General features: G+C 39.9%; 1 protein-coding gene across 1 annotated transcript; it reads right to left on the bottom strand.

Moving 5' to 3' along the window:
• On the bottom strand, positions 1 to 27,627 carry Mier3 (MIER family member 3). Its single transcript, XM_055603529.1, has 12 exons — positions 27,361 to 27,627; positions 24,213 to 24,358; positions 17,787 to 17,921; positions 16,143 to 16,263; positions 15,243 to 15,328; positions 14,410 to 14,482; positions 12,115 to 12,266; positions 9,827 to 9,908; positions 7,601 to 7,695; positions 4,264 to 4,391; positions 4,037 to 4,179; positions 1 to 3,943 (listed from the first exon to the last, which is right to left on the bottom strand). The coding sequence occupies exons 2-12, from the start codon at positions 24,309 to 24,311 to the stop codon at positions 3,492 to 3,494; spliced, it is 1,566 nt and encodes a 521-aa protein (XP_055459504.1). The 5' UTR covers positions 24,312 to 24,358; positions 27,361 to 27,627; the 3' UTR covers positions 1 to 3,491.

The raw sequence follows: 27,627 nt of genomic DNA, 5'->3' as shown, positions 1-27,627 counted from the left end.
TGGATTTCCAGATTTTTATTTCTGGAACTGTACACCAGGTATTAAAGTACAACAAATACAAAATAATGCTCAAAAAATCAGTGTTTATGTACAAATATTAAAATCAATGCAACAATAGCAACTTCCTCTTGAACATTGGATACTAAAACTTGTTCTGATTGTCACTAATTTATCTCATACTCACAGGGTACTTATTTCAAACTGGGACAATTGGAATCACTGGTCATCTAAGAGGAATATTAATATCTACCTTATTTAACAATAAAACTAATAGTTTCCCTCCTTTTAGTGAAAAAATTAGGAACTTTTTAAAAAACATAGTAATGTCAATATTTTATAAATTATTTCAATTTCCATTCGTAGACAATGTGCTTTGAAACTCTGGGCAAACAATCTCCTTGGTGGTTGGGTTTGTTAGTTTACATTCAAAGTTGAGATATTTACTAGACTTTGGTTAAATTAAATAGTATTACTACTCTATTAGGTCTGATCTCAAATATTTAAGACTTTCAATTTTAAAAATTAAAAAGGAAACAATTGCACAATTCTTTGACCTAATTGTACAGATTTTAGTATTTTTTAAACAGTATTCTACATCCTTCAAGTAAATTCAGCAGTTGACCGTGACAAGAGGAAAACTAAACATTTAGAAAGCGAGCATGAGCAAGGCGAAGCACAACTAACAAAAGTAAAGTATTGCTCTAGTCACAGCACCAGTTACTCCTCGGAGTGAGTCCACGTCCTCTGCGGGTTCCCTGGACACAAAGGACGGATCAGCCGACACTGCAACTGCTCACCATGAATTTTTGGTTTGTTCATATGAAAATATTGCGGCAAATGAAAAAAACAAAGAATTTATCACAGTTTGCTATAAGAATTGTGCTTAACACGTGATAATAAAGGCATTGTTTTTCTTCAGACGATTGCAAATCAGGTATTTTTTTATGCTTTCACACTCAATTCTTTTAATAAACAGTAACAAATTCTCTGTTAAGATGTTTAAATGGAGACAAAAAAATAAGTCCAGCTGTTGAAAGAAAATTCAATAAATAGCTATTTTACATGAATAAAGTCATAGTGGTACAATTTATGAATGTCACATCAAGCATGCACAAAAATGGTATTATACATGGCAGGAGTAGTCAGAAAATATTCAATTAGATCTAAAAAGATATGAAGAATTTACACATATATACAAAAATCTTGCAAATTATTGCCTCATTTTAACAAGGAATTAAAAGTAAACGTTACCAGCTAGGTAGCACTCGCTAAGAGGCTAAAATCCGGTTAGCATTTAAAAACCTGTTAAACTAGCTGCAATTTATTTTTCTCTCATATCATTTCTGGATTTTGGTCAAAAATCTATTTAAATAACTAAAGTGTCCATTCAACTTGCTGATAATCAAAACTCTAGATAAGAAACACTGTTTCCATCTTGTATCAAGACCCCAGCAATGCATAGATAAACTGGATAGATCACTGCATCAGCTAACGAGAATGGGCATGTTCATTTAAGTGCAACTGGTATTAGCATTCAGTCATCTTTGTGTAAATTTCTTATACAGACCAGCCACTGTAAACCCAGAGTGAAAATTATAACAATGGAAGAGTATGCCCAGTATCCTCCTACATTAAAGAAATGTATACTGAGGGGAACAAAAGAAGTAAGTTTCTAGGTTTAGCACAACACAGCAATAAGAAGCTAATCACTGGATGAAAGTATCAGAAAGCAACACAGAGCCCAGGCTACCCATTATTTACTGTGTGCACATAGGAATACTAGATTTAAGATGTATAAGTTAGAGACTGATTTTAAGTTATTAATTTAACTACCCTTTGTCCTCTGTGCTAAATTAAATTTTACAGTTAATGTGCTACTGCGTAAACACTTCAAAGCAATCTTCATTTAAATGCTGCAAAGAAAAACAATACACATCATCCAAAACTAAGGATGTCATTGCAGTTCACAGTTTGTGTAATAAATACCCTCCCTTCCATCACTAAGACACTACACCCTACCTACTCGGCACAACCTTGAAGCGACTTACAACCAGCAACACAGTCAAATGTTTAAGGTTTTTTGCAAAGCAACACAACTCAAAAGAATAATCAAAATTTTTAATTAAGACGGTGCAAAAAGTAATTGCTTTAACTGTACTATAAAAGCAAGCTTATTATGTCCTAATACTGTATAGTCTGATTCACCTTAAAACTTAAAGGAGCATGTCTAATAAAGCAAAAATGGTCAAAGCTTGACAATGGCTTCTTATTCACATTTGCAATAAAAGTTAAAATCATGTTTGAGATGCTTGTGAACGTCGTCTGTCGCTTTAGAACTTAAAGGTGGTAACGTACCATCCTATTTCAGACAGAAACTCAGATTTTTCTTGCCAACTATTCCAGCTAAACAAGATAGCGTAAATACTCTTCAAGGTTCTGCGCTGCACACACCATCCAGAAGTCTCTCTTAAGAACTAACACTTTGAACTGCAGTGCTCCAAACTTGTGTCCCAAAACGTAAACCACTGAGCGCCAACTTCCTGGGCTTTGTAGACTGTGTTTCTGCAAGTCACTTGCTTCGGAATAAACTAAATTATCAGTGACCAGTATGATTTTTAATATTACAATCTTGACAATGGTGGACAAAAACCCCATATGAATACACCCTCAAATGCCAAATTTTTAGTCAAAAAAAAACAAAAAAACAAAAAAACAAAAAAAAAAAAAAAACTTTTTTTTTTTTTTACACAGAAGTCTCCCGGCAGTAAAATGACCAATTCTGTGTAAGGTAGCCCTGGTCTAGAATTTTGAAACAGGATCCAAGCAATCTTCATCATTTGCACACAGTTCCTTGTGCTGGCTTCCAGACAGATGGCCTTGCTGTTCTGTAAACTGAAGCGCTCTAGCTGAACAACATGAGAGAAGTTCCCATTTTTAAAATCTTTGCATGTTTGTGCAGTTCAAAGAAACCTACCCCTGCTTTTATTAATAAAGAAAACAAAATAAAAAAAATGCTACATTGAGCAGGGATTGGGGGTTGGTACCTGTAAACATTGTTATTCCACTGCATCCATTACGGCAAAAGGAATTTACATGGAGAGAAGCCACAGAGCAGTTCAGAACATCTGTGCTGGTTTTGAGCTGGTGGCCTCTGTCTACAGGTTTTTAAACTGGGGGTGAGGACAATGGGAACAGAAAAGAAGGAGGAAGTGGGAAGAGGTATTAGGGATGAGGAAGAGAAGCAGAGCTTAAAGCTGCACCACAGAGTTCAATCTGAGTTCCCAACTCTGCTGATCATAGTTCATTTCCACATTTATGGATTGAAAAATGAAAATACTCTTGATAAATCAAGATATAGTTCTATACATACTGACATCACTGATGTCATAGTGAAAAAGGTTCAAACTTCCAGTGAAAGACTATGCAAACCTGATAGCTCCCCTCAAGTTACTGGTACTGCACACCCATTGTCCCTGGGCTTCTCCCTCACGTCACTCTGAATGAAGGGCAGCGTGCTGGTGCAGAGTGTGGGCACTGATGAATCCATTTGTTTCGTTGGCAGACAAACTGCCAAAGTCAGCCACAGAGACAGCCATTTTGGCACTGGTGATGTGATGTGTATGATTTTCAAAGTCTACACCCAAGTTATTTACAGACACCTCATTCATAAAGGATTCAGGGACAGCAATGCCCATTTTCAATCTCTTTGCTGGTCTTTCCGATTCTTCGCTGCACATAGGGTTTAGCTCTGAGTGATAAAATCCAGTCTCAAATAAATTAAAGCAATCACTTTCGCCATTGCTGGGCAGGGTGAGCAACTCTTCTGTTACGGCAGGCACGTGACTGACTTGTCCACGGGGTGTGTTTCCCAGTGGAGGAAAGCTATCATCCAGACAATTCACATCTGTGCGGTTACATACAGTTGCTACACTGTTGGTCAAAGCTAAAAAAGAAAGAAAAAGTAGTTAGGTAAGCATCACTTGATGTGTAACAGACAACCGGCTTGCCCCAGCTAAACCCAGCAGGCTCATCTCACCTGTCAAGTCACTGGCAGTGAAGGAGCTAAGGATGTTCAGTGGCTGATCAGGAATGGGCTCGGGCCGGTTAGAAGTTAAGGCTGAGGAGCTGACTGTACCACCCAGAGACTCTGTTTCATCTACAAGACGATCCATATAGTCCCTGAAAACACACACCAATAATCTCGACTGTGTACCAGGGTTAAACATGATGATCTATCTCTCAAGGCAAGCCCACTACACTTACGTAACTCCAGGGTGATGGTTATAGCGTTTCTTTCCAAATTTTGTCTGTTGAGCAAAGTAATCATAGCGTTCTGATTTCTTCCACATGTAGTAGAAAGCTACACACTCAGCAACGGTTCTAGATCTCACCTAGTAAAGAAAGGCAGACATTACAACTGACGCTCCCAATTCCATTTTTAGCAAGACCCTGGACAAAGAAGCTTGAACCACAGGGTTTTTCTTACACAATTCTGAAATTCTAAATATCTCTGTCAGTGACATGTCTTTACATGTAATAATGAGCAGATTTCAAAAGTGCAAGGCTGCTCAAAAACAAAACACATATACACAGACTATTTTGTATGTTTACTAAAATCCTCAAACAACTGTCATTGAGCTCTCACTACGACTGTTGTAGGGATTTGACAACTTCCAAGGATGGGTCCGTGAACTGTTTTCCTTGGGACCTACTAGTTCTCCAAATGATGGGCAGGTAAACTAGGGAGAAGCAATATAGCCTTTACTAATTAAGGAGCTGGCAACCTCTAGCCTCGAGGTTTGAGATCATTCACTAACCAAAGGCAGGGCTTTCTGCTCCATGTGTTTGGCTCCAACAGGCTTAACAACTTTTAACAGTTGGCTCCATACCCAAACTACAGTCCTTCAAAACATCACATAGCAGCCAAAAGTCAGTGTCTGACTTCTTTATCTGTATTCAATAACAAAACAATATTCTTCCTGGTTCACTAGTGCCACAATACAGACATTTCAGAGTTTCTATCCCGATCCCAGAGTAAGCTGTGAATTAAAGTCAGTAAGAGAAAGACAAGTTTTTGAAACCAGGAAATATAGTACAACTTTCAATAAACATCATTAACTCTACGTCTTTGCAGAGAATGCAGGCTTCCTGGAGCCACAGACCTCTTCTGTCTTATTCACTGATGTATCTCTAGTGCCTATAATAGTATATGATACATAGAAGGACATACTTAGTTTATGAAATAGATGGATTAAGAATAAATTTCCAAAATAGTAATAGAAGTATAGCTAGTGCAGTCAGACAAGAAAAGGGATAGAGAATGGAAAAGAAGAGAGGAACTGTGAGGCTCAGAACAGCAGAAGCTGTGCAGAGACCCCAGAGAATCAATAGTAACAAAACAGGAAGTGACAGGGCCTGGAATCTAGTTACTTGGATGGCTCCAGAAACAGGAGTGCACACTCAAGGCCTGCCTGGCTTCGGAGTAAGTTTACGACCACCCTCAGCAACTTAGTAAGACCCTGTCTTAAAATGAAGAGGGCCAGGGATGAATACGCCTCAGTGGTAGAGGATGTGATTGCCAGCTTCAATCACCAATACTGAAGAAGGTGAAATACTAACACAAAGTTTTAGCAAGGTTGCAGGATTCAGTATTAAACCATGAAGATTAGTCTACAGCCAAGCACAGAAGGCTGTCCCTATAATCTGAGCACAGGGAAGGCTGAGGTAGGAACATCACTCAAAGTGTGAAGCCTGCCTGGGTTACACTTTGGGCCTGGCTACTATGTGAGACATTAGCTTTAAATAAATAAACATATATATGCATTTATAAATATATTTTAAAAAGTAATTCAGAAAAATCTATTGTTTTTCTGTGTATAAATAATAAGCTGACTTTAAAACTGAAAACAATACTACTTACATCAGTACCTTCTGAAATAGATCTGTGAGTAAAGCTACAACACACTTAATGAAGAAATTGAATAAACAGAGATATTGCACGTTCATAGATAAGAAGACTAATGATTTAGTGTAGCCCCAATAGAAAATCTAGCAGGTTATTTTGTGGACACTATACAGAACACAAAAGTCTTAGAATAGCTAACACAGGGTTATAGTGAAAGCAAAGGACTGAGACTATGTAACCTCAAAGTTTGTAACTCTGTACATCCAACAGTGTGAACAGCTATCGACCAGGCACATGTCTTTAATTCCAGCACTCAGCCTGGTCCACATAGAGCCAGCCAAGGGCTAAAGAGTGAGGCCCTGTCTCAGAAAGAGGGAAGATAATATGATACCGGGGTGTTCAGGTAGAGAAGGCAAACACATTATTCAAAGAGCCCAGAAAAGCAAGTACTGATATATAACCAACTCATCTTTGACCAAGGAGGAAAGATAGTCATATATACAAACAGAGCTAGAACAAACAAAACAAAAACCCCAACCTCCATCTGGACACAAACCTTGTCTTTTTAAGTCTGTAAGAGGACTTCTGAGTTCATGCCAAAACTGAGGCAAAGTCTAGACTTCCTGTGCACCTGCTGCTCCCACACACGCATAGCTTCCTACTATCAGCGCCCCATACCAGAATGGGGCACTTGGGGAATGTGATAAACCTCCTTTGATACGTCTGTCACTGACCACCTAAGTCTGGAGTTTCCCTTCGGACTCACATATGCCTTTTTCATAGCATCAGCAGGTTGACACCCTGAAGTCCCCTGTACCGGCTTAGCCTTCCCTCCTAGCTCACCTCTGCAGTCACTCATCTCCTTCCCGAGCTCTTTTGACTTTTGCACTGTCAGACTGCTGGAATTCTTAGGATGTACATGGCCTTTTGGATTACCTCCTTTCACTTAATATTAAATATCTAAGCTATTCCCCATGTCTTTTGCTATTTGCTTAGCTTTAGTGTTTTTAGTGCTAAATGATATCCTGTTGTTCCGACGGTCACCAGTTCATGGATTCTCTCTAAGGAGATACTGGCTCCAAGTTTTGGAGATATAACTAAACCTGCTCTGAACATTCGTGTGCAGGTACTGTTTGATCACAAAGTTTTCAACTTATTTAGATAAATACTTGTGTATTTAGATAAATACACAAGTAGCAGTAGTAGGACTGCTACTTTCTTTAGTAAAATGTTCAGAGTATCAGATACGAGCAGTTATCCAAAGCCGCTGCACCATTCTGTGGCCATACTAGCAATGAATGGGACTTCCTGCTGCTACACAGGCCTGCCGGCCCTGGATTAGGATGGATTCCCACAGGCTTTTAGTAGTGATCCCTCGCTCTGAATCCCTGCCTGTCTTGCCCTCCTCATTTTTTAACAACTGTAGTTCTTAACACTTAATAAAAATAAGAGAGGCTAGAAATATCAGAATAGCTTGGAAGAAAGTAAAAGTTTTGGCGAGACATGGAAAACTTCCTTAAAAAATATAGCCATCCACGAATAGGTGAGGCATCTTAAGCATGCTGCAATCATGTTTGAAATAATATTAGAATTGCTATTAGCAGGAACATTAGCAAGCTGCTCACTTTCCCTGTTTACTAACAAAGCATTGCCTATAACCTCCGTAACTAGTGAGCACTTCCTCTATTAACTTACCTTATTTTTCTGAATAAGATGAAAGTCTTTCCCATAGAGCATGAGTGCATGCTCAAAACTTCGGCACTCTTCCTCTGTCCACGCCGTCATCCCTTCTGAAAAAGAAGGAAGAACTTAGTTAGCCAGGGAAGCCCTCCACGGGCGTCAGTGACTATCTTCACAGTATTGTCCCTGTGAGAGATGTCCTGAACTCAACTCTTGTCTTGCACACATATTCTGATGTAGGGTGTTTCAGACAACGTCCCCACATCTACACACCCATCTCAGAACACAAACACCCTGGTCTGGAGAGAGGGCTTGGCAGCCAGGAGTGTGCACTGTCTGGGGGATCTGCGCTCCATTCCCAGAATCTCCATCAAGCAGCTTACCACACCTGGAACTCTGGCTCCAGGGACTCTACTGCCCTCATCTGGCCTCCATGGGCACCTCTACTCACCTGAACACACCCACACACAGATATATACATCTACATAACTGAAACAAAAATAACTCTTAAAAAAAACCAAAACAAATAACAAAACCCCATTTTTTGTTCTCTGCACCGTGGGGCCATGATTTGGTGGTGTTTTAAAATACATGTTTTTCTAATTTTTACATGCTTTGTTTATGTGCATGTGGGTGTGTACACTTAAGGAACAGATACATGCATGAAAGACAGGTCAGTCATAAATGTCTCCTCAGGACTTGTCTACCTTGTTCTGTTGAAACAGGGTCTCTTCCCAACCTGAGGTCTGCTGATTAGGGAAGGCTCATTGACCATCAAGACCCAAGGATCAACCTGTGTGTATTTGCGTCCCAGCTCTAGAATTACAAGTATCCACCACCACAGCTTTTCACATGGATTCTGGGGGTCAAACTCTGGCTCTTTACCAACTAAGCTATTACCCAGGCCCAACAAACACATTTCTAAGTGAAGTAAAAATGACTATCCTCTTTATAGAATAAAAAGCAAGGTTCTATTTTGGTTTAACAAAAAGTAAGTTCTTTAGTTCAAGACTATAAATAAAGAATAATCCATATATATTTAAATAATGTCAGTATTTGAGTGCTGGTGAAATATAAAGAGAATTAATCCATGCTCTCAAAATACTAAATCTCATAAGTTTCCAGCAGATGCTAATGCTGACAAATTAAAACTCCAGTTAGGGCAGGAAGGCCTTCCCAAGGTTACGGCCCAGGCTCGGATTAGTTCATTCTTCTCATTTACTTCTCAATTACTTCACTCACTGGTCCTGGGAAACCAGGTCCTCAAAGCCATTAAGAGCAGTAGACAAAAACAGTGAAAACTATTTTGAACTCAGGAAAAAAACAAAAAACACAACTGGTGTCTAAAGACTGAAAGTTTTGACAGCTTAAAATAATCTTTTCAAAGAAGCATCTTCTACAAGGAAAGTATTTCAACATATTATCTCAACCAACGAATTTAAATATACTATTTCCAGCTTTTACATTTCTATGCCATTTATATAATATCACTAAGTACTATTTTCATTCTACATACACTTAATGACAAGCTACGGTACATGATATCCATTTCTATAAAGACAAAAATATTAAGGTAGCAGCCATGTTCCTAACACTCATAAACAGACTGTTAGCTCTTTAAACACTTTATTGATACACGACCACTAAAACTACACTTCCTTCAATAAACTCCAAGGAATATACGGAACATATTCTCATATATTTATCTGTGTGTTTGTGTGTATGACCTCCATGTGTATGAAGGTCAGAGACAATGTGCTGGAGCCACTTCTCTTTTTCCACCACATGTGTCCCAGGATTTGAACTCAGGTCCTCATGCTTGGCAGCAGTTTTAACTGAGAGCAAGTGTTTTTACCTGCGAAGACATCTTGCCAGCCCTCTTTTCTTTCCCCTTAATCCTAAATCTTCCATTTTTTTACTTAAAGCCAAAATGTCCTCAACATTTTCCAATCAAACCATAAACTCATTTTTTAAATTACTTTGTCTCTACTGTTGTTTGTGGGGTCTGCTTTGTTCTGTAACTATTTCCACAAGAAAGATAAGGTGACGTGGGTAGGGGCAAGTAATACGAACAATTTCTGGCAAAACTAACAGAGAACAAGAAAAAGAAATAACTGCTATGAAAATGAACAGATTTTACAAAAATGTTACAGGGCTGCTCTATCCTTTACAACTGATCGTCAATCCTGATCTTCAAATGGCTCCCCTTAGCATTTTGCTCTTTTCATTTTTTCTTCTTACCTTGAGATGCCTTTCCATTACAGCAGTACCTTTCAATTGCTTCCTTTATATTATGGTTACACTTGAGAAGTTCATATAGTGCCTAAGAGAACAAGAGGGAAAGAAAAAACAAAACAATAAAAATTGCCCACAGTTCATAGCTAAGAGCATTTTAAGCAACAGCTATCTTTTTAAAGAGTCTTGACAAACTCTACTAAAATGCTTTCAAATCTCATGGCGGCCAAGCATGGTGGCACACACCTTTACTCTCAGCAGGTAGATCTCAGCGAGTTCGAGAACAGCTTGGTCTAACATAGTGAGTTCTAAGATAGGCAGGGCTATCTAGAGACCCTGTCTCAAAAACCACATAAACAAATACGCCATGACATATGAGCATGTCTGCCTAGGTATCTAGTCCACAGAACTGTTCTGCAAACTGACTAATATCTCATACACTTACTCATTCATGTTTGTACATTACACGCGGTATATGCGTGTGTACATAGACACACAAACCATGCCTGCGTGCCTGCATGGGCCACAGGTTGATTTCAGGTATCCTCTTGGATTGTTTTCAGTGCTGGGATTACAACTGTGGTGCACCATGCCCATCTTTTTGTACAGGTACTGGGGATTCAAACTCTGGCCCTGACAGCTTACTTGCCAGACACGTCCCCAGAGCCATTTGTTCACTTTCACCCACAAGTCATCCGCTATCAGCATCTTCATTTTTCACATCTTTCTTCCCACCCGGAACAGTTCTTTATTTTATTTTTATTTTTTACTGTTTACTGAAACAGGGTCTGACAGAACCCAGGATGACCTTGAGCTTTAGACGAGGCTGGCCCTAAACAAATTCTCTTGCCTCAACTTCCCAAGAGCTGAAATAATAGGCAATCACTACCATGCCTGGCTAAATCCCCCCATTTTAGATAATTTTGGTAGTTGGGAAAATCAGAGGTATGTCTTTCTCATGCTGTTCTCGTCTCCCTCTTTGGAGCTGTAATGAAAGGGAAGCGCAGCAGGCCTGTGAGAGAAACATTGTCCGCTTCAGAACAGGCTCTGCTTTTTCTCTAACCATGACAGGTACTGTCTATGCTGATCAACCTTTTGCTTTTACCTGGGATTGTTAATGTAATAGTGGTAGGAGACAGAATTCAACTGAAAGGTCAGTAATTAGCGCCTCCCCAAGGAAATCTCAGAAAGGTGAGGCTGGCTCAGCATGAGACAAGTGCCGAATACATCAACAGGAAAAACAATCATTCAAATGTAGTTGGGGATTATAAATATCTGTCCTTTACACACAGATAAGTGTAGTCCTTAACCCTCGTCAAGGGAACTTGCTTTGCAACAGACAGAGCCCATTACAGAAAACTACAATCAAACGCAGTGTTGTGGTACCCAACCCAAATGACACAGCTACAACACACAACTCCTGCAACTAAGGCTCGGGGACCACTGTGGATGCGGAGGAAAGAAGACTCTTAAGAGCCAGAGGAGCGGGGAGTTTGCTGTGCCTCCTAGGAATGTCAGAAGCTACACCCTTAAAAGTCTTACCAACAAAGATGCCTGAACATGAACTGAGTAAGGACATGCTAATAAGGAAGGGTGAAAGTTCGGGAGGCCTCAATGCTATACAACGAACTACAGGCAACCAAGGAAGGCTGAGAGCAGGAGATACAGTCTTTCCCGAGAAGAGCACACCAATTGGTTATCCAGTTCCAAATGGTCAGCCCTGAAAACGTATTCATAAGTAATATTATACAGACTAAGCAGGATATACATATATGTGTGTGTGTTTGCTTGTGTGTCCGTGTTGTGTTCACACAAGCACATGAAAGAGTCCATGAATTTGAAAGACAACACAGGTGGTAGGACAGGGGGAAGAGGAATGGTGTGTGGGAGGGTTTGGAGGAAAGGGAAGGGGAAAATGACATAATTACATTATAATATAAAAAAATTTATTTAAATAATTATTCAGCAGCTTTTATAAAAGGACCTGACAAATCAATATAAATTTCTAATGAAAGAGAGACAATACTAGATGAACACTGCCCTGCAGCAATAAAGATAGCTCATGTTAAACCACATGTCAACATTATTCTTGCTGAGATTCTGTCTCAAAAAATAATGTAGAGAGCAATCAAGGAAGACACCAATGTCAAACTATGGCTTCCACTCACCCCTCACTGCCCCAACACACAAAAAAAACCTCTAAGAAAAAGAGATCCAGTTCACATTTAAACTATTTAAGTAAGACATTTGTGGTTACAACGTTCTCTGGAATTCCAACATGAGAGGAAGCTTACCTGTTCGTTATCCCTGGTGTGTGCACCTGAAGAAATTCTATCTATGACTTTTTCATTTCCAGTTCTTAACGAGGTCTCAGCAAGATACTCCTTCACTTTGCTCTCCAAAACCACATCAGGACGCCACAGTAACTGGTCTTCATTTTCATAAGCTGAGAAGGAAAAATCCCATTACTACAAGACACAGACTGAGCCCCCTTCCTGGATGGTGCTGACTGACTGGGGTAAGAACCTGAGCAGCAGTGGGGCTGCTGCTTTTTTTTTTTTTTTTCAAGACAGGGTTTCTCTGTGTAACAGCCCTGGCTGTCCTGGACTCTTTGTAGACTGGCCTGCCTCTGCTGGGATTAAAGACGTGCCTTCCGGAATACTAGGACTAAAGGCATGGGCCACCACACCTGGCTCAAGCATAGGCTTTTGCTGGCATAAAGGAAAACAGAACTGTTTTGACTAACTGGGCCCAATGGTCAAGAGCATAAAGCTATCTGGAAGTAGGGTTTACTGACCATTAGGTTTTCTTTGTCTAGTAAAGTATGTGTGTAAAACCCCATATTGGTATCTTGAAAAGAAACAAAACCTGTCAAATTCTTTAACAACTTCTTTGGAATTTTCTCTTGAATTCCATAAATGACCCTATAAACTTTCTAGTGGTTAAAAGTACAAGTAAGTAAAACAAAAATAAATGCCAAAATAGCAAAAATAGCCCAGTGGCTAAAAAAGGTCTATTTTTCCTTTACAGACCGCTTTAATAAAAAATGAAACTTTATTTAAAGGAGAAAGCAGATTAATGAAGGCCCCTATAGAGGCTTAAAAAGGACAAATATAAGAACTCTGAAGTCTCTTAAAATGACTGAGATATTAATGGTAATGTCACTAACACAAGGTTTGCATTTTATCAATGTGCTCTTGTCACCTTATCGAAGCTTTACTTTACACAAGAGCAATACAGATGACCCAAGTACACCAGCGTTGGAAGTGCAATCCACTCTTCAAGCACATAATACCTTGCATATAAAACAAAACAAAACAAAACAAAAAAACCTTCTTTGGTAGCAGGATCAAGACGCTTAAGTTTTAAACTATGTGAGACAAACACTCTCTCTTTAAGATAAAGATGGCCACACAGTCAAGACAGACATCAAGAGGCTATGCAGGAGCACTACACAGCCCAGGCTGGCCACACATATGTGAGCCCTCAAGCGCTGGGTGACAGGTGTGCCGCCATACCTGCTCAAGACTTAGCTGTCTTCTGTGAACAGTTTCTAGAACCAGTTTCTTTAACTGAAATAGGTATGTCTGGGCTAATTCCAGAAGGTGCACACCTTCCCTCCTGAATTTGCAGGCTGGAAGAAACAGCACTTCCACTACATTTGACTAAAGGACCAAAGCCTATGTCGGGCCTGGCATGTGAGTGAAAGGACACGGGTGTGCTGAGGACCATCAGCTCTCCCTGCATCCTCTGACAACAGATTCTTCCATCAGTTAGAAAGCAAGTTAGGAAAACAGTGCTGCTAGGAGCTGCCAAAGCAATGGCCACAGGGTAACCAGTCCTTGGGCTTTTAAATAGAGTCATGTAATATGAAGGAAAAGAGAAAAAAGACGGGCCTGGGTGGCTGCCCAGGGATGAACCAACTCATTTAGGCAAAGCCCCAATGCCCATGGAAATAGTCCAGATCTGCTGGATTCTCAGGATCAGCAAGGAAGGCACACCTGCATTTATAATCCCACTACCCTAAGCTCTCAGAACTCTCAGGGCTAAACACAGCTGGAATCTAACACGTTCGAGGAGGCGCCACACTGAAACATGTACAGCAAGGGCAGCAACAGTACATTCAACTTTCTGTTCTTCCAGCAGCAGGACAAAAAAACTCCTCCTGGCTTCTTTTTCCTTCCAGAGTTTCCTTCCACAAGATTATGTTTGTAATATTCTCACGACTCTATAGAGGAATCTTAATTCAAAACATGGCTGCTCCAGCAAGAAATAACATCCTAAAACCTTCTAGGTCTGTGTGATCCAGCTGGAATGCAGACACAATGGGTGGTGGTGGCACAGGCCTTTAATCCCAGGAGACAGAAGCAAGCAGATCTCTGAGTTCAAGGACAGCCAGGTAAAGAGAAGCTTAGGTCCAGGCCCCATCAGGCCCAGATGCATGATTACTTTTGAGACATTTTTCCCAAGACAGGGCTAAATATTTGGACTCCAGAAGTTCCTCTGATGATCAAATCTATCTTTATATCATCTAGGTTGGTATAATCAGACTTTTAAAACAAAAAAGTAGTAGCATAGTTTGACCTTACCTTTCTCATCACCACTGTACTCGCCAAGATAAGGGGGTATTTCTGCCTGATACTGTAAACCAATCATTATTTCCTACAGGAAAATTGAGAAATAAAAGCAACATTATTATAAAAACATAAACAATGAAAAGCAATCCCAAATCATTAATCTGTTCTTGCAAATCAATAAGCCTTATCATGCAACAATAAATTATCATAAATTTCAAGGTTTCCTTCCTTTTTTTAGGATTTATTTTTAAGTGCTATGTGCACACGAGTGCAGGTGCAAGGCCAGAAGACAGTGACAGATCTCCTGAAGTGTTAGGCAGCTGTGGACCATCCAACACGGTGCTAAGAACTGAATTCCACTCTTCTGCAAGAGCGGCACACACGCTTCACTGACGGGCCATCAAACCAGCCTATTTCAAACATACTTTAAAGGTTTATTTTATTTTTAATTATGTGTATTTGTGTGTGCACATGCATGCATGTATGAATGAATGCAGGAGCCTACGGAGGCCTGAGAGAGTCAAACCCCCTCAAGCTGGAGTTACAGGCAGTTGTAAGCACTAGACCTGGGGCAGAGAACTGTCCTCCAGCCTCTAGAGCATTTTTTTTTAAATATTCATTTATTTATTATGTATACTGTGCTCTGCCTCATGAATACCTGCACACCAGAACTCACTATAGATGATTATGAGCCACCATGTGGTTGCTGGGAATTGAGCTCAGGACCTTTGAAAGACCAGCCAGTGCTCTTAACCTCCGAGCCATCTCTCCGGTCCCCACCCAGAAGCATTTTTAAAGGCAATAGTCCGAATGTTCTACTAGATTATAATGGTAACTCAACTGACCTTTCTCAAATCTTCTGGTGAGTTACCACTGTCTGTTTCAACGTCTTCAATCTCGGATTCTTTATCTCCATCACATGTAGTATTTGCTTAAAGAAGAAAATGCAAAAAGGTTTTGATGCATCTAGGAGAATGCCATTCATATATTATAAAACCTTGAATAATTAAGATTCACCTAGCCATCATTAAGCCTGCACTGTTTTCATAGTTGGCACCTGTCACAAAAATAAAAACACTTGAGAATGCTAAAACTGTAAAGCATATATTCTCCTTATCATTATTCTAGTGCACAGACTGGAACTTAAGGAAGTCGCTGCCATCACCTGTGAAATGAAACATGGGGACTGGGCTGCACACAGACAGTGGAGTCCACCAAAGCTATCCCTTTGCGAACCCAGGTGTGCACACAGTGCTTAACAGCAGCTGTCAGGATAAACAGAGTTGCAAGTAAGCACCTGTTTCAGTCGAAAGCCCCTTTAGCATTACTAATAAACATTAAACACCAAGGACTAAAAGGAAAAAATAATAAATGACTAAAAAATAGAAATACTTCTTTGAGCATGGCAAGTTTTCAAAACAGCTAATCTGGGCCATTTTAACAAGCCCAAAAAATAAAATTTGTAACATTCTGTGGCTGAACTACGTAAAGTGGATTACTACAGCAACCAATCCAGCCTGCAAAAGCAAACAGGCAGCCTTGTAAAACCAAGTGAGTGTATGGAGTTTAACAGCACACAGGTTCACCCCATTCCAAAAATATAGGCTGCAACCCTATCCAGATAATAACATTTTTTTAAAGCTATGTACAGCACACAGAATGGTTCTCACTACTGAACCCAGCACAGGGTCCTGAAGCCTGAGGCGTCACTGCTGACATCGATCGGCAGGGGCTGCCATTCTTACATCGCAAAGGCCGAGGGAAGAAGTCAGAGGTCTCGTGAGGAGTTACTGACGGTGTCAGATCGTCTGCGGAAGACTGGGTTTCCTCATCATCACCCGACAGCAGGTCTTTTGCTATTTCCTCCTAGAAGAACAGGGAAGCAGTGTAAGTTAGGAGGAGATGCGGCTCACCAGTTAGTAGAGAGGCCTTTCTGTTTTTATAACACAGTAGTTAAGAAATAATTTGGGTTTGTATAGCGGCGCACACATTTAATCCCAGGACTGGGGAGGCAAAGGCAGGCGGATCTCTTTTGAGTTTGAGGCCAGCCCCCTCTACAAAGCAAGTTCCAGGACAGCCAGGGCTACACAGAGAAACCCTGTCTTGAAGATCCAAAAATAAAAATAAAAAATAAATAAGCTAATTTGTGCCTTCTTAAACTTTGAAATTCTAAAATTTACTTCATGTGCACAAATACTAATATTTAATATTAATTAAATACTAATTATATACTTAATATACTACTTAAAATTTTTAATGACTTATCAAATAATAGTAATTGCAACTGTACATTTAACTCATCTACTTTGTAGGTATGCAAAGAACTTACTGGGAAGGTGCAGACCAATTATCAGTGAATTTGTAACAAAAACAATCTGTTCTACCATAGCACAGTAGTGTGTGTCTACAGTATCAGGCTAGGAGGCTGATAAGCTCAGGATTTCATGGTAAGTCTGACCAATACAGTGAAAAGAGTAATCTCAAAACAATAGGCTAACAACAACAACAACAAAAGACTTCTGAGTGGCTAGCAATTATTTATGTTTTTCCAATGAATTTTTTAAAATGTAGAACTATCTCCAAACTCCCAATGGTTTAAAAAAGCCCAGGTAACTAACTGTTGATACTGCTTAAAAAGAAGCCCATCTGGATTCGTATTAAAGTGTGCTGGCATATAGTAGGCACTGAAGAGTGAATGATTACTGAAGAGGGTGATAAGGTAACGCACGGAAAGAAGTTCTGAGATGTGATTTTCTCTCCTTGCCTGAAGCCTGACAGTCACAGAAAACCTGTCAGGAACCCTGTGCAGAGCCACAGCTCCATCAGTCTCCTCAGCAAGGAGTGGACCTCCCTATAAGCAGCCTGTGTGACACAGGTCACCGCTGCCTTAGCTGCTGGACCACTGTCACTCACAGGGCCCAGGAACAGAACTCTATGCCTGCGCCTACTTGGTCTGCAAGATTCCAGGAGATGTTTCAGGTGTTTACAGATCAAATGTAGTTAAGACAAAATCTACTAGATACAATGTCTAAACAGGAAAATACTGGACAAGAGTGGAAAAGCTCTAATATTTTTTTTTTTTTTCAAGACAGGGTTTTCTGTGTAGCCTTCACTGTCCTGAACTCACTTTGTAGACCAGGCTGGCCTTGAACTCAGAGATCCACCTGCCTCTGCCTCCCCAAGTGCTGGGACTAAAGGCAAGCAGCACCACACCAGGCGCTACTACTATTCTTAAAGGAACAGGATCAAAGCCAAACAATTGTTTAAACTAGTCATCAAAATAACAGAAAGTTTACATTTCAGAATTCGAAAATGCTTTAAGCAAAGGAAACTTAAAAAGCAGTTGATGACAGTGATCCTGAAACTTTCTTAGAAAGGCCTGTACTTACTTTGTCTAGAGTCATATCTGGTAGTTCATCTGCAAGTTCACTTGGGGAGCTGTTTGCACTGGAGTTTGTAACAGCTGGAATTGTGGATTCATAGCCGTAGAATGCCAGTAAGTCTTCCAGAGGCATATTTCCTTCCTAAGAGCAGGGTAAACATGGACTCAGTGACACCATCATCTGAGCTGCAATGCTCTTCAATATGTATAGCACAGTACCAACAGGGCAGAATCAACCAGAGCCAAGCTTTATATTTTCTTTTTGTATTGCTGCCGGAAAACAGGACTAACCTGGTGCTTACTTGGTATGTTAACAAAAGCAAATAGTTCCAATCAATCAATCAATCAATCAATCAATCAAGTGATCAACAGACAATGTCACATCATTTTCAGCTTGTTTCCTCACAGGGAAATAACTATTCACTACTTGGTTTCTTCATGTTAAGCGAAGACTTCAAAGAAAACCTTGGCTGAACCAGCCCCAGCAATATTATAATGTCTACTCCACAACTAGCCTTTCATGCTCTTAGTTCCAAGTTTGAATCCTAGTTCCCCTAGTCCTACTGACAACAGTGCTTTGATAAGCTGCCTGCTTTGGCTGTGGCACTGTATCCTGGGTACTGAAGTCCTGCTTCAGTGAGCCCAGAACTGTTTCCCCAGCTGACCATGCACTTCTTACGTGGTTTTGCTTTAACTACTATAGTGTATATAGAACGACTTATAATTGCCCCTCACAAATAACTTCAAAACAAGCTTGATAATTTCCGTCTTTTAAGATGTTTACCGAAGTCAATTAAGAGATTTCTTTCTAAAGTTGGCTTCTTGGTTTAGTGTTCCCTTCGAGACAAGCAGCTGCGCCACACAGTGCACTGCAGGGAAATGCTAATGTGGAGCGTGTGAATACTGTCCACAAGAGGCCCCAAAGGGAGGCAGGCACTGACAATGCCTGCAGAGGTGCTGGGTGTCCATCAGGGTCCACAGAGAATGTAGGCCGAAGCTCCTGAACTTTGGCTTTTATTCTATAGACACAGAACTTGGGCATAGCACTGCGCCTGACCCCAGACAGAACTAACTAAGCCCTATCATACAGCACTAACTTAGAAATCTGAAGTTAGCTCAAATTGAGACACATGGTTAGAAGAGACAGAAGATTACCCACACCATGGAGAAACCACCAAGGATTAGCCTTTGTTCAACCTAAAGAACCCCTTAAAGGTCCCCAGCACCCAACTCAGTCTTTCGGGAGCATCATTCCCCCTCAACTGCACTGTAGACGGTGCCGGACTGCAGCTTTTGCCAAGCACCTGTCGGTAGCATCTTTTCTCTAAGACTACACGGGTGACACTCCTCTGCTGCTGATCCTCATTCCCTGGTGGCCTACCATAAAGTCATTTACTTGTCGCCCTTACTGACGGGGGATACAGAAAGTTACAGAACATCCTTTCTCTGATGGAATTAAGTGCCACAGAGAGAAGCAGACAGGTTAACTGCCATACAACACAATGGCTGCGATGTCCAACTCTGAAACTGGCACTCTGGTACCCAGAGAAGGGACCTGACCCCGAAAAAAGCAGTATGGAGTAGGGGTGTACAGAGGACAGACAAAAGCTGCACCTCAGGGTGTGTCCCACCATGAGTAACAGTGACTGTGTGTACTAGTTGCTGGTATGAAACATAAGCATTGCCTTTTTCCAGCTCAGTGTTAGATTAGGGGAACCAAAAATACACAAATATAAAGCCACCAACTATGTTGAGTGCAAATAAAACACAAAGGACCCCAAGATAAAGAGTAACACTGGAGGCCCATTTTCATTGAATAGTAGAGAAAAGACACAAACCAATATTTGGTTGCATCTCAAAGCACAGGACATAATCAGCCCAGTGACAGCGGTTCCAGTCAGAGGAAAAGAAACCTGAAAGCTGATGATGGTTTCTCACTAAGCTGGTGGCCACAGTTCAGCAGGATGAATGAAAAGTGGCCCATCGAGAGAATGGCAAGAGTAGCAAGGACAGATCAAAAGGCTCCAGGACAAGGAAAGGAACTTGGACTGTATTACAAAGAAACAGGAAGCCACTGGAGAATGAATCAGGAGGGCCAGCACGATGGCTCAAAACACAAAGGCACCTGCAGTCAAGCCTGATGGAGTACAACCTGAGATCCAGTCGATGGAAGGAGAGAACAAATTGTCTGCTGACAGCAACATGTGGCCAGGCACAAGTGTGAACACAAACACACACGCAGAAACATAAACCATGTTTTAAAAGGAGGAATGTGACATTATTTCTTCTTGAAATATTGGAAAGTTGCATGAAGAAAGTTTTGGAGACATAAAAACCACTTAAGGACCCCCGTGTGTTTTGAATAGTGATAAAGTCATGAAGAGAAGTAAACAGATGAGGCGTGCTGAGGTGATTACGAGATATGGGGGAGGGACAAAGCCAAGAGATCTCCTTGAGCACGTGGGTGGTGACTTTTAGAGCGACAGAAAAGAAATGGGGAGAAAGCATTTTATTTCATTTTTAAGAACTTATATTCAAGATTTTTACAGAGGACACAAGTTTGAGAGAACTACAAGGCATCCAAGAAGAAAAGTCAAGTTGGCCAAGAGCCTGGAGCTCAGAGAATCAGGCTGGGCTAAAGATATAAGTCTGGCATTCATTAGCATCTAGACGATATTTAAAGCCACGGGGGCTGATGAGCTCACCTACACAAAGGGCAGGCAGAAAGGAGAGGGGGTCTGTGTTTTATTCCAAGAACTTCAAATACAGCAGCTTACAGGCAATGGGCACAGCTACAAATCTGAAAATGGGATCTTTATTTTAGAAAGTGTTGTAGACCAAGGAGAATGGAAACCTGAACTAAGAAGAAAATTATTTATGTAGCATGTAGGAGAGGAAAATATAGCTTTTTAAGTTACTTAATAACAGGAATGAAAAAGACTTTGAGTCTAAACAGTGCAAGACTTCCGGCCTGAGCTAATGATAGCACCATGATGACACAGAGCCACAAAACCAAGGCAGGGCTCAGGATAACAACAATGAGACTAAGGAAAAGTGCAGTGTGCTTGAGTAAGATCCTAAAAAGTGCAAAATGAGTGAAAAGACAAGGGCTGAACACAAGAGAGTCAAGAGCCTATGGTTAGGAGAGATGGGGACATATGAGAAGGGTAGGCCCAGGAAAGCAGGATGAAGGAAGAAGCAATGCTGAGAAACCAAGGTACTCACTGCGGTCAAACAGCAAAGAGAAATGAAATGAGAAAAAGGCAACAATTTTTACCATTCGGCAACCAAGAATCACTGGTGACCTTACAATGAGATGGAAAAGACAAGCTAAGGGCTGACTGTGAGTGGAGCAGCACATGGATTTCTAATGCACTTGGCTAAAAAGGATGTGACCAAGAGCAATACAGGATCAAGAGACAATTTTTTCCAAATGTGAGAAATATATGAGGATAGAGTTGTCCGGTGATATACCAGTGCCATGGTGCATACCTACAAGTCCAGCACTTGGGAGACTGATCCCAGATGTGAGGCCAGCTGGGTTCTACAGTCAGATCCTATCTCAAACAACAGTCTGTAGGTAGAATAAACCAAGGGCAAAAGGGGTGGATATACAGATTAGTGTGACATGAGGCATATGCTTCCACGATAGGACAGGCCAAAAGGAAGAGAAATGTCAGGGGGAGGGAGGAGGCAAGAGGCTCTTAGTTCTTCTTAAAAACACCCTTTTAAAATAAAGATGCAAATAGTACCATCTGTTGCAGTGATGGTGATCATGGAGACCTTATTACTAAGTTCAAGAGATGGCACCACACAGCCTTCCCAGTGGGGCTGCTGCAAAAGACAGACTGCTGGGAAGATTCGACATCGGCTAAAGGAGAACTGAGTTTCTGAAGCATTTCATAAATGAGCTTCTTATAAAGCGTTTCCACACTTTCCCCCTCAGATGTGAACTGCTAAGCCTCAAGGCCTCACAGGCAGATCTGCGACGGCTAGCTCATCTTAAAAACTTGATCCAGTCAGGCTAGGGACGGAGACTTCTCTCCCCTCTTCTTGGGCTTTTTGTTGAATTTAATTTTAAGGACACAGGTGAGTACAGCCACATTTACTAATGAACTGCTTTCTAGTAGGAAGAGTATACATTAGTGTACAAAAAGTAGAGTGTTTAATTTAGTCACAGGGCATGCCAGCCGCTCATCATTACTGTAGCTGAACCACCTAAACCCTTACAACTCCATTTCCCTATCTGTAAAAATGGAAAATATCGTTATTTTAATAGGATGATCATGTTAGTAATTAGGATACACTCTACTACCAACTGCATGTCCATCTGTGCTATTCATTAACCAATAGGATGTCTTACCATCAATAACTGCAGTGAGTGAACACCCACTTACCGGGCAACCTGGTGCATTGCCAGGGAGGTGAACTTAAGACTGTGTGACGAAGACCACATTCAGTACCTAATGCAACAGTCTTGAGACTTTGCAAACAGTACATATAGAATCTTTAAATGCTTTTTTAAAAAAGCACATAAAGCCTACTGGAAAAGATAAATGTTTTAAAGTTTCTTATTGATTTAAACTTTTGAATTTAGGAAATTTTAAACAATAAGGGAGAATCTATGTTAATAAAATCAGAAATGATAACCTTTTTAAAAGAGCCAGATCTAAATCTAGAATACTCAGTTAAAACCTTGGAAAGGACTTATATGAAAAAAAAAATCAAAATTTACGAAGCTATATTAAAGCCTTACTTTGCTGTAACTAAACTAATAACAACTAAACTTCAGCTACACAATCTATACTTACAGAGAGCCACTAGAGAAAAACTGATTTTGCATCTCTATTTTTATTTTCCATGCCGGTGATGACCATGACGACCTAAAATTTATAAGCACTAAAATATATTCATAGTCAACAATCTAATTAAAACAATAAAGATTAAAACCTACTTATAATTTCTGGAAATGAACATTAACATCCTATCCCTAAAACTGTTGAGATATACCAACACCTAAATTGTGGATTCAATACTAACTCAAAATAACTCTCATTTTTGTGCTTAGCTATAAAGAATAGACAGTTATGCCTTATTGCAGGAAGAGCCACCAATCAGAGGAAGTAGCAGAAACTCAAGAGCAACTCTCATCCACTGCACAATGCAAGAAAAATTAGCCTTTTGAACGAAGACATAGCTCTCGAGTCTTCAGAAAATTTTAAAAACCACTATATTCTGCCAAGAAGTAGAACCATCTAAATAGAGACACTGATACACACTAGGGACTACAAAAGCAAACATTTTCTCAGTGTACAAATTCAGAGATGGGTGTCAGAAAACAAAGATGTAGTTATCAGCATGTATGAAAAAATAAAAAATATAAAAAAAATGACTACTTATTTTTAAGTTGGTAAGTCTTGCTCATTATTGAACTGTTTCTACTTATTTATTTCCGGTTTAGGCTGGACTAGAGCTCATTATCTAGTCCAGGTTGGCCTTATATTCATGATTTCCTGCCTCTGATTCCTATATGCTAAGAGCATAGACAGGCATGAGCCACCACTTCTGACTTAGAGATACTTTTGTTTTAACTTAATAAACCTAATATAATCACACTGGATTAATGAACCATGTGAATCAAGGTGCCTGGAAAACTTCGGGTGTACTGGAGCAAGCCTGAGAGTCTAGGCCCCGAAGACTGTTTCCCTGCCTGCTAACAGAAGAACGACTACTGCTTCACAAAGATGGTCAAGAGGTGTGTGTGCACTCCAAAAACAACAGAGGCACAAGAGGGTGGAAACTTAGACAACCATACCATTCGCTCTTATTCCTGAAGGCTTTTGTTACTGTGCGCAGATCAGAAAGTTTCAAGTGAGGTTAATTTACAGATGGAGTCACCCTGCGGCCTCACCGGTGACCCTAAGGAGGGCTTCAGCTTCAGCCCTACTGTGAGTGAGGGCTTACACGGGTTCACTTGACTCTGCACTGACTGTGGGCTTCAGGAGTGGTGAACTGCATTCAGCCCCGCAGGTTTCTAAAAGGCGGTGGAGGGTAAAGGTGGACAGTGGCACTTGTTCCCTGGCAGTACCCGCCCAGCTCTAAGTCTTCTGAAGGAAAAACATTTTCTCCTTTTCTCCTTACTACAGGGCTAAGTTAAACTCAAGTTTGACTCTCACTGTTCTGGGATAGGCTGAAAATCAGGCTAACAGAGAAATGAAATGAAAATGTTCTGACTTGGATACTCTTAGAATAATTAGGAAAAAAAAAAAAGGAAAAAAAAGAGGAAATATATTTTTATATATTATAATAAACATAGTTTTTAAAAATGCATAAAATATTTTCATTTTTCAGAAAGGTTCCAAAAGAACTTACAATCAAATTTCTGAGCCTTTACTAAAATTTGTGTTTTAAAATACTAAAGTAAATCCTTTACCTTTTCTAAGTCTTCAATTTCAGAACTGAAGTTTTTACCCTCATCCATCATTTCCTCTTCTTCAAGAGTTCTTTCATCATCATAGTCATGGACCAACATCTCAGCAGTGGGGTCAAAATCATGATCCTCAGAAGACAAAGACCCAACTGGAATGAAACACACTGAGTCACTTTACACTTCCACAAGGCTATTTACAAAAGAAAATAAAAATGTCTGCTGTTCTTCCAGTTGCTTCTGATATATATGGATTTTATTAAATGAATTTACTATACACTTTACGAGCTGTAATAAGAGTATATGATCTTGGAAAGACATCTAAACCAACAAAAGAAAAAGGTAGAGTATTTACGAACACTTTTATAGGCATCCAGAGAATAGTAACATAATGATTTCAATGGCATGGTCTGAAGAGAAATTATTGGTGCAACTCACTTGCTTAAAATAGCAAGGGCTGGACACACAGCAAAGTGGTAGAATGGCTGTTTGGAATACACAAGGCCCTGGGTTCAATCCTTGGAATGGCCAAAACACAGAAAGGAAACAAACAAAATAGCAAAATGGCAGAAGAATTAAATTTCTGGGAATTGGAGACTTCCCAAGAATGAGCCAACAAACTGAAGTTTACATTTCAAAAGAGGCTATATATCTTATATTAATGTTAACCCTAAAACGAAAACACAAAATTCAATAGAAATTTGGCTTTCAAGACAAATACAACTTTCTATGAAGCAACTACATAACAATTTAGTTTTTCAAAATCACAGAATCATTTTATTCATATCTTAAGAGTATTTCAAATTCCCCAGAATTAATCAGACAGACATTTAAAGTACAAATCCTTGCTTTAGATTCCTAAAAAACTCTCAGAACTATGTGATGGTAACACAGAACAACCTATCTGAAGGTTTTAGAAGACATCCTATTGCAAGTTGCTACTGTCGATACAAACGTGTGTATAACACCATATTATTTTTAATATGAAATTGACAGGTTACAAAAATAAATAGTAAGCAAATAAATAAAATCTACTGTTCTAAGAGAATAAAACAAAATTTGAGAAGCAGTACTTTCTTCATTTGTTTTGCCTAATACTGAATGCAATCAGACCAGTAAAGCTCAAAGCAGAGCAAGAAACCAATAGTGAAGTCTAGGGTACGGTCAGAGGTGGATGGAAGAACAGTCAACACAGTTTGCTCTATTTTTAAGCAAGCTATTACTATTTTAAAATTTCAAACATTTAAGCACCACATAAGATCATTACCAAAACAGTGAACTAGGCCAAAATGTTTTCATGATGGAGAGGCTCCAAGTACAATTCCATGTTTCTGAGTTCAGAGAATTCTAATCATGAGCCTCTCCCATACATGCAAATAATACAAATTTTCGTGAGACTTTATTTGCCAGGTTTTTGTTATCTCTTTAAGGCTAAAAAATAGTACATACTCATTTTTGTTGAAATAGATATGGCTTAACTTACTTTTAAAGAAAAAGATGAATATTTAGTAACTGGCTCAAACACCAACATTATAAATTTTCTTTCCTGAGAAATATCTGCATTATGCCAAAGTGAGGGATGAAACAGAAGGCTCTGAAGATCTACTCCTGGCTTTGTACTTGACTTCAGACCTAAGCCAGGCCATTCAAAATTTCTGGGTCTAGCTTTTTCATTTGTGGAAAAAAAAAAAAAACCAACCAACCAACCAACAAACAAGGCAAAAGGAAATGAGCTGAGTCCCTTCCAGCTCTAATAGTCTCTTTAAATATTGGCTAATTCATTAAAAATTAAGTGTCTGCCTAGATGCTGAAGCCACACTGCCTTTCTGTTTTTTATTTAAATTGCAACGTCTTAAATGTAGACAATGATGCAAATGGAAAAAACTACATTATCAACCTGATGCTTCACATCATGCGCATAAACATTCTTTCCCTGGACTTGGGTCATCACGAAGATCTGCTGGTCTCAAAGTTAGAAAACAACTTCCAGCACTTACTGCACAGATATAGACAAGGATTTGAAAAATAATCACAAAGTCCTTTCACTTTGTGCTGAGCAATTTTACCACCTTAAAAGATAGCCAAGTAAGTCTCTGAAAGTTACCTAAACACAAAAACTAAGAACACAATGCAAGTGGCTTGTTCCCTCTATAGCAGCATGTAAAGAAAGTCTCAGGGGAACTAGGTATCTATCAATGGCAGAAAACCCGCCCAGCACTTGGAAGCCCCTACACAGAAAAGGGAAAAAAAAAAAAAAAAAAAAAAAAAAAAAAAGGCATACACTCTGTTACTAGCTGCGTGACTCAATTCCAATTGCTTCCTTGTAAAATAAAAGGGGTAGGTAATTCCAGAGGCACTTTTCTGTGTCTACTCAGGAGACAAGGCAGCTAGAAGGGGCATGAAAAACTACATTTTAGCAAATGAGGAAAGATGCTACACCCTCCCTTTTGCTATGTAAGTGCACCTGTCAAGATTCTGGGGACACCTTTTATCAGGGCCCCATAGTAGTTTCCAACTTCTGTACTAGGTAATCGAAGACTGTCTTGGCTCAAAATAAACTTATTAACACTTTTCTGTGCAAAACCTGGAAGATGTGTGTTGCTTTTTTCCTCTATTATTAAGCTAGCTTTACCTAACTCAATTTTCAATTAAAAAAACATAAAACAGACATTTCCCGAAAGACAAAGTAAAGGAAAATGAATAGCTAAAGTTAATAATCTTCTAAGTTTCCCCGAGTTCTGACAAATTTGAAAGACAAGTTATTTTAAGTAAATAAAAATAAAACCTAAAGTGTTAAAATTTGTGGAAAGTTATTTGGACATCATTATTTCCAGCTTGGAGGAAAACAATGAAAACAATAAAAGTTACGTGAGGAAAAAAAAAAAAAAAGACACTTTACTTAAAGTCAGCAGCTTTGTAACAAGGTTTCTGGGGTACTTTTTTTTTTCAATATGCACAGAGAACGACAGTAAACTATTTCTTTAAAAAATAAAAAAAAAACAACGTAATTACATCGGAACTTGAAGATCCAAATGAAAAATTAGCAGGATGAATTTCTGTGGGTGTGCAGAAAATCCTCTTAGCAACTGATCTTTGAGCCCCCGTTTCCCTTGGGGACACCTCCCCCCAAGAGGTTAAGAAAAATTGAACAAACCTGGGCTCGAACTTCCAAAAGAAGCCTAGGGGAGAGAGAGAGAGAGAGTGAGAAGAAAACTGTGAGGTTGATCGCGTAGCAAGGAAAGGAGGCAGCACACAGGCAACAGGGCGCAGAAGGGGCGGAGCCGAGCGCTCCCAAGCAGCTGCCAAAAAGTGCAAGACGTAGCTTCGCTCCAATCGCTCCAGGCCCCTTTCGGGCCCCCTCTTGGCTGCCTCGCCTTCCTCCCCAAGTCCCCAGTGTACAAACTCGCAGACTCGGGACGAA

Source organism: Psammomys obesus, unplaced genomic scaffold (genome assembly GCF_907164565.1).
Source record: "Psammomys obesus unplaced genomic scaffold, mPsaObe1.curated_primary_1811, whole genome shotgun sequence".
In the NCBI taxonomy this organism is placed as follows: domain Eukaryota; kingdom Metazoa; phylum Chordata; class Mammalia; order Rodentia; family Muridae; genus Psammomys; species Psammomys obesus.
The sequence above is the reverse complement of the archived record's forward strand: the minus strand, read 5'-3'. Positions and strand labels throughout refer to the sequence as shown.

Coding starts and splice junctions, on each gene's coding strand:
- Mier3 (XM_055603529.1), bottom strand. CDS start 24,311: ATGTTGGTCCATGACTATGATGATGAAAGAACTCTTGAAGAAGAGGAA. Junction 14,483..15,242: donor CACCAGAAGATTTGAGAAAG/GTCAGTTGAGTT, acceptor ATTTTCCTGTAG/GAAATAATGATTGGTTTACA. Junction 9,909..12,114: donor ACACCAGGGATAACGAACAG/GTAAGCTTCCTC, acceptor TTGTTCTCTTAG/GCACTATATGAACTTCTCAA.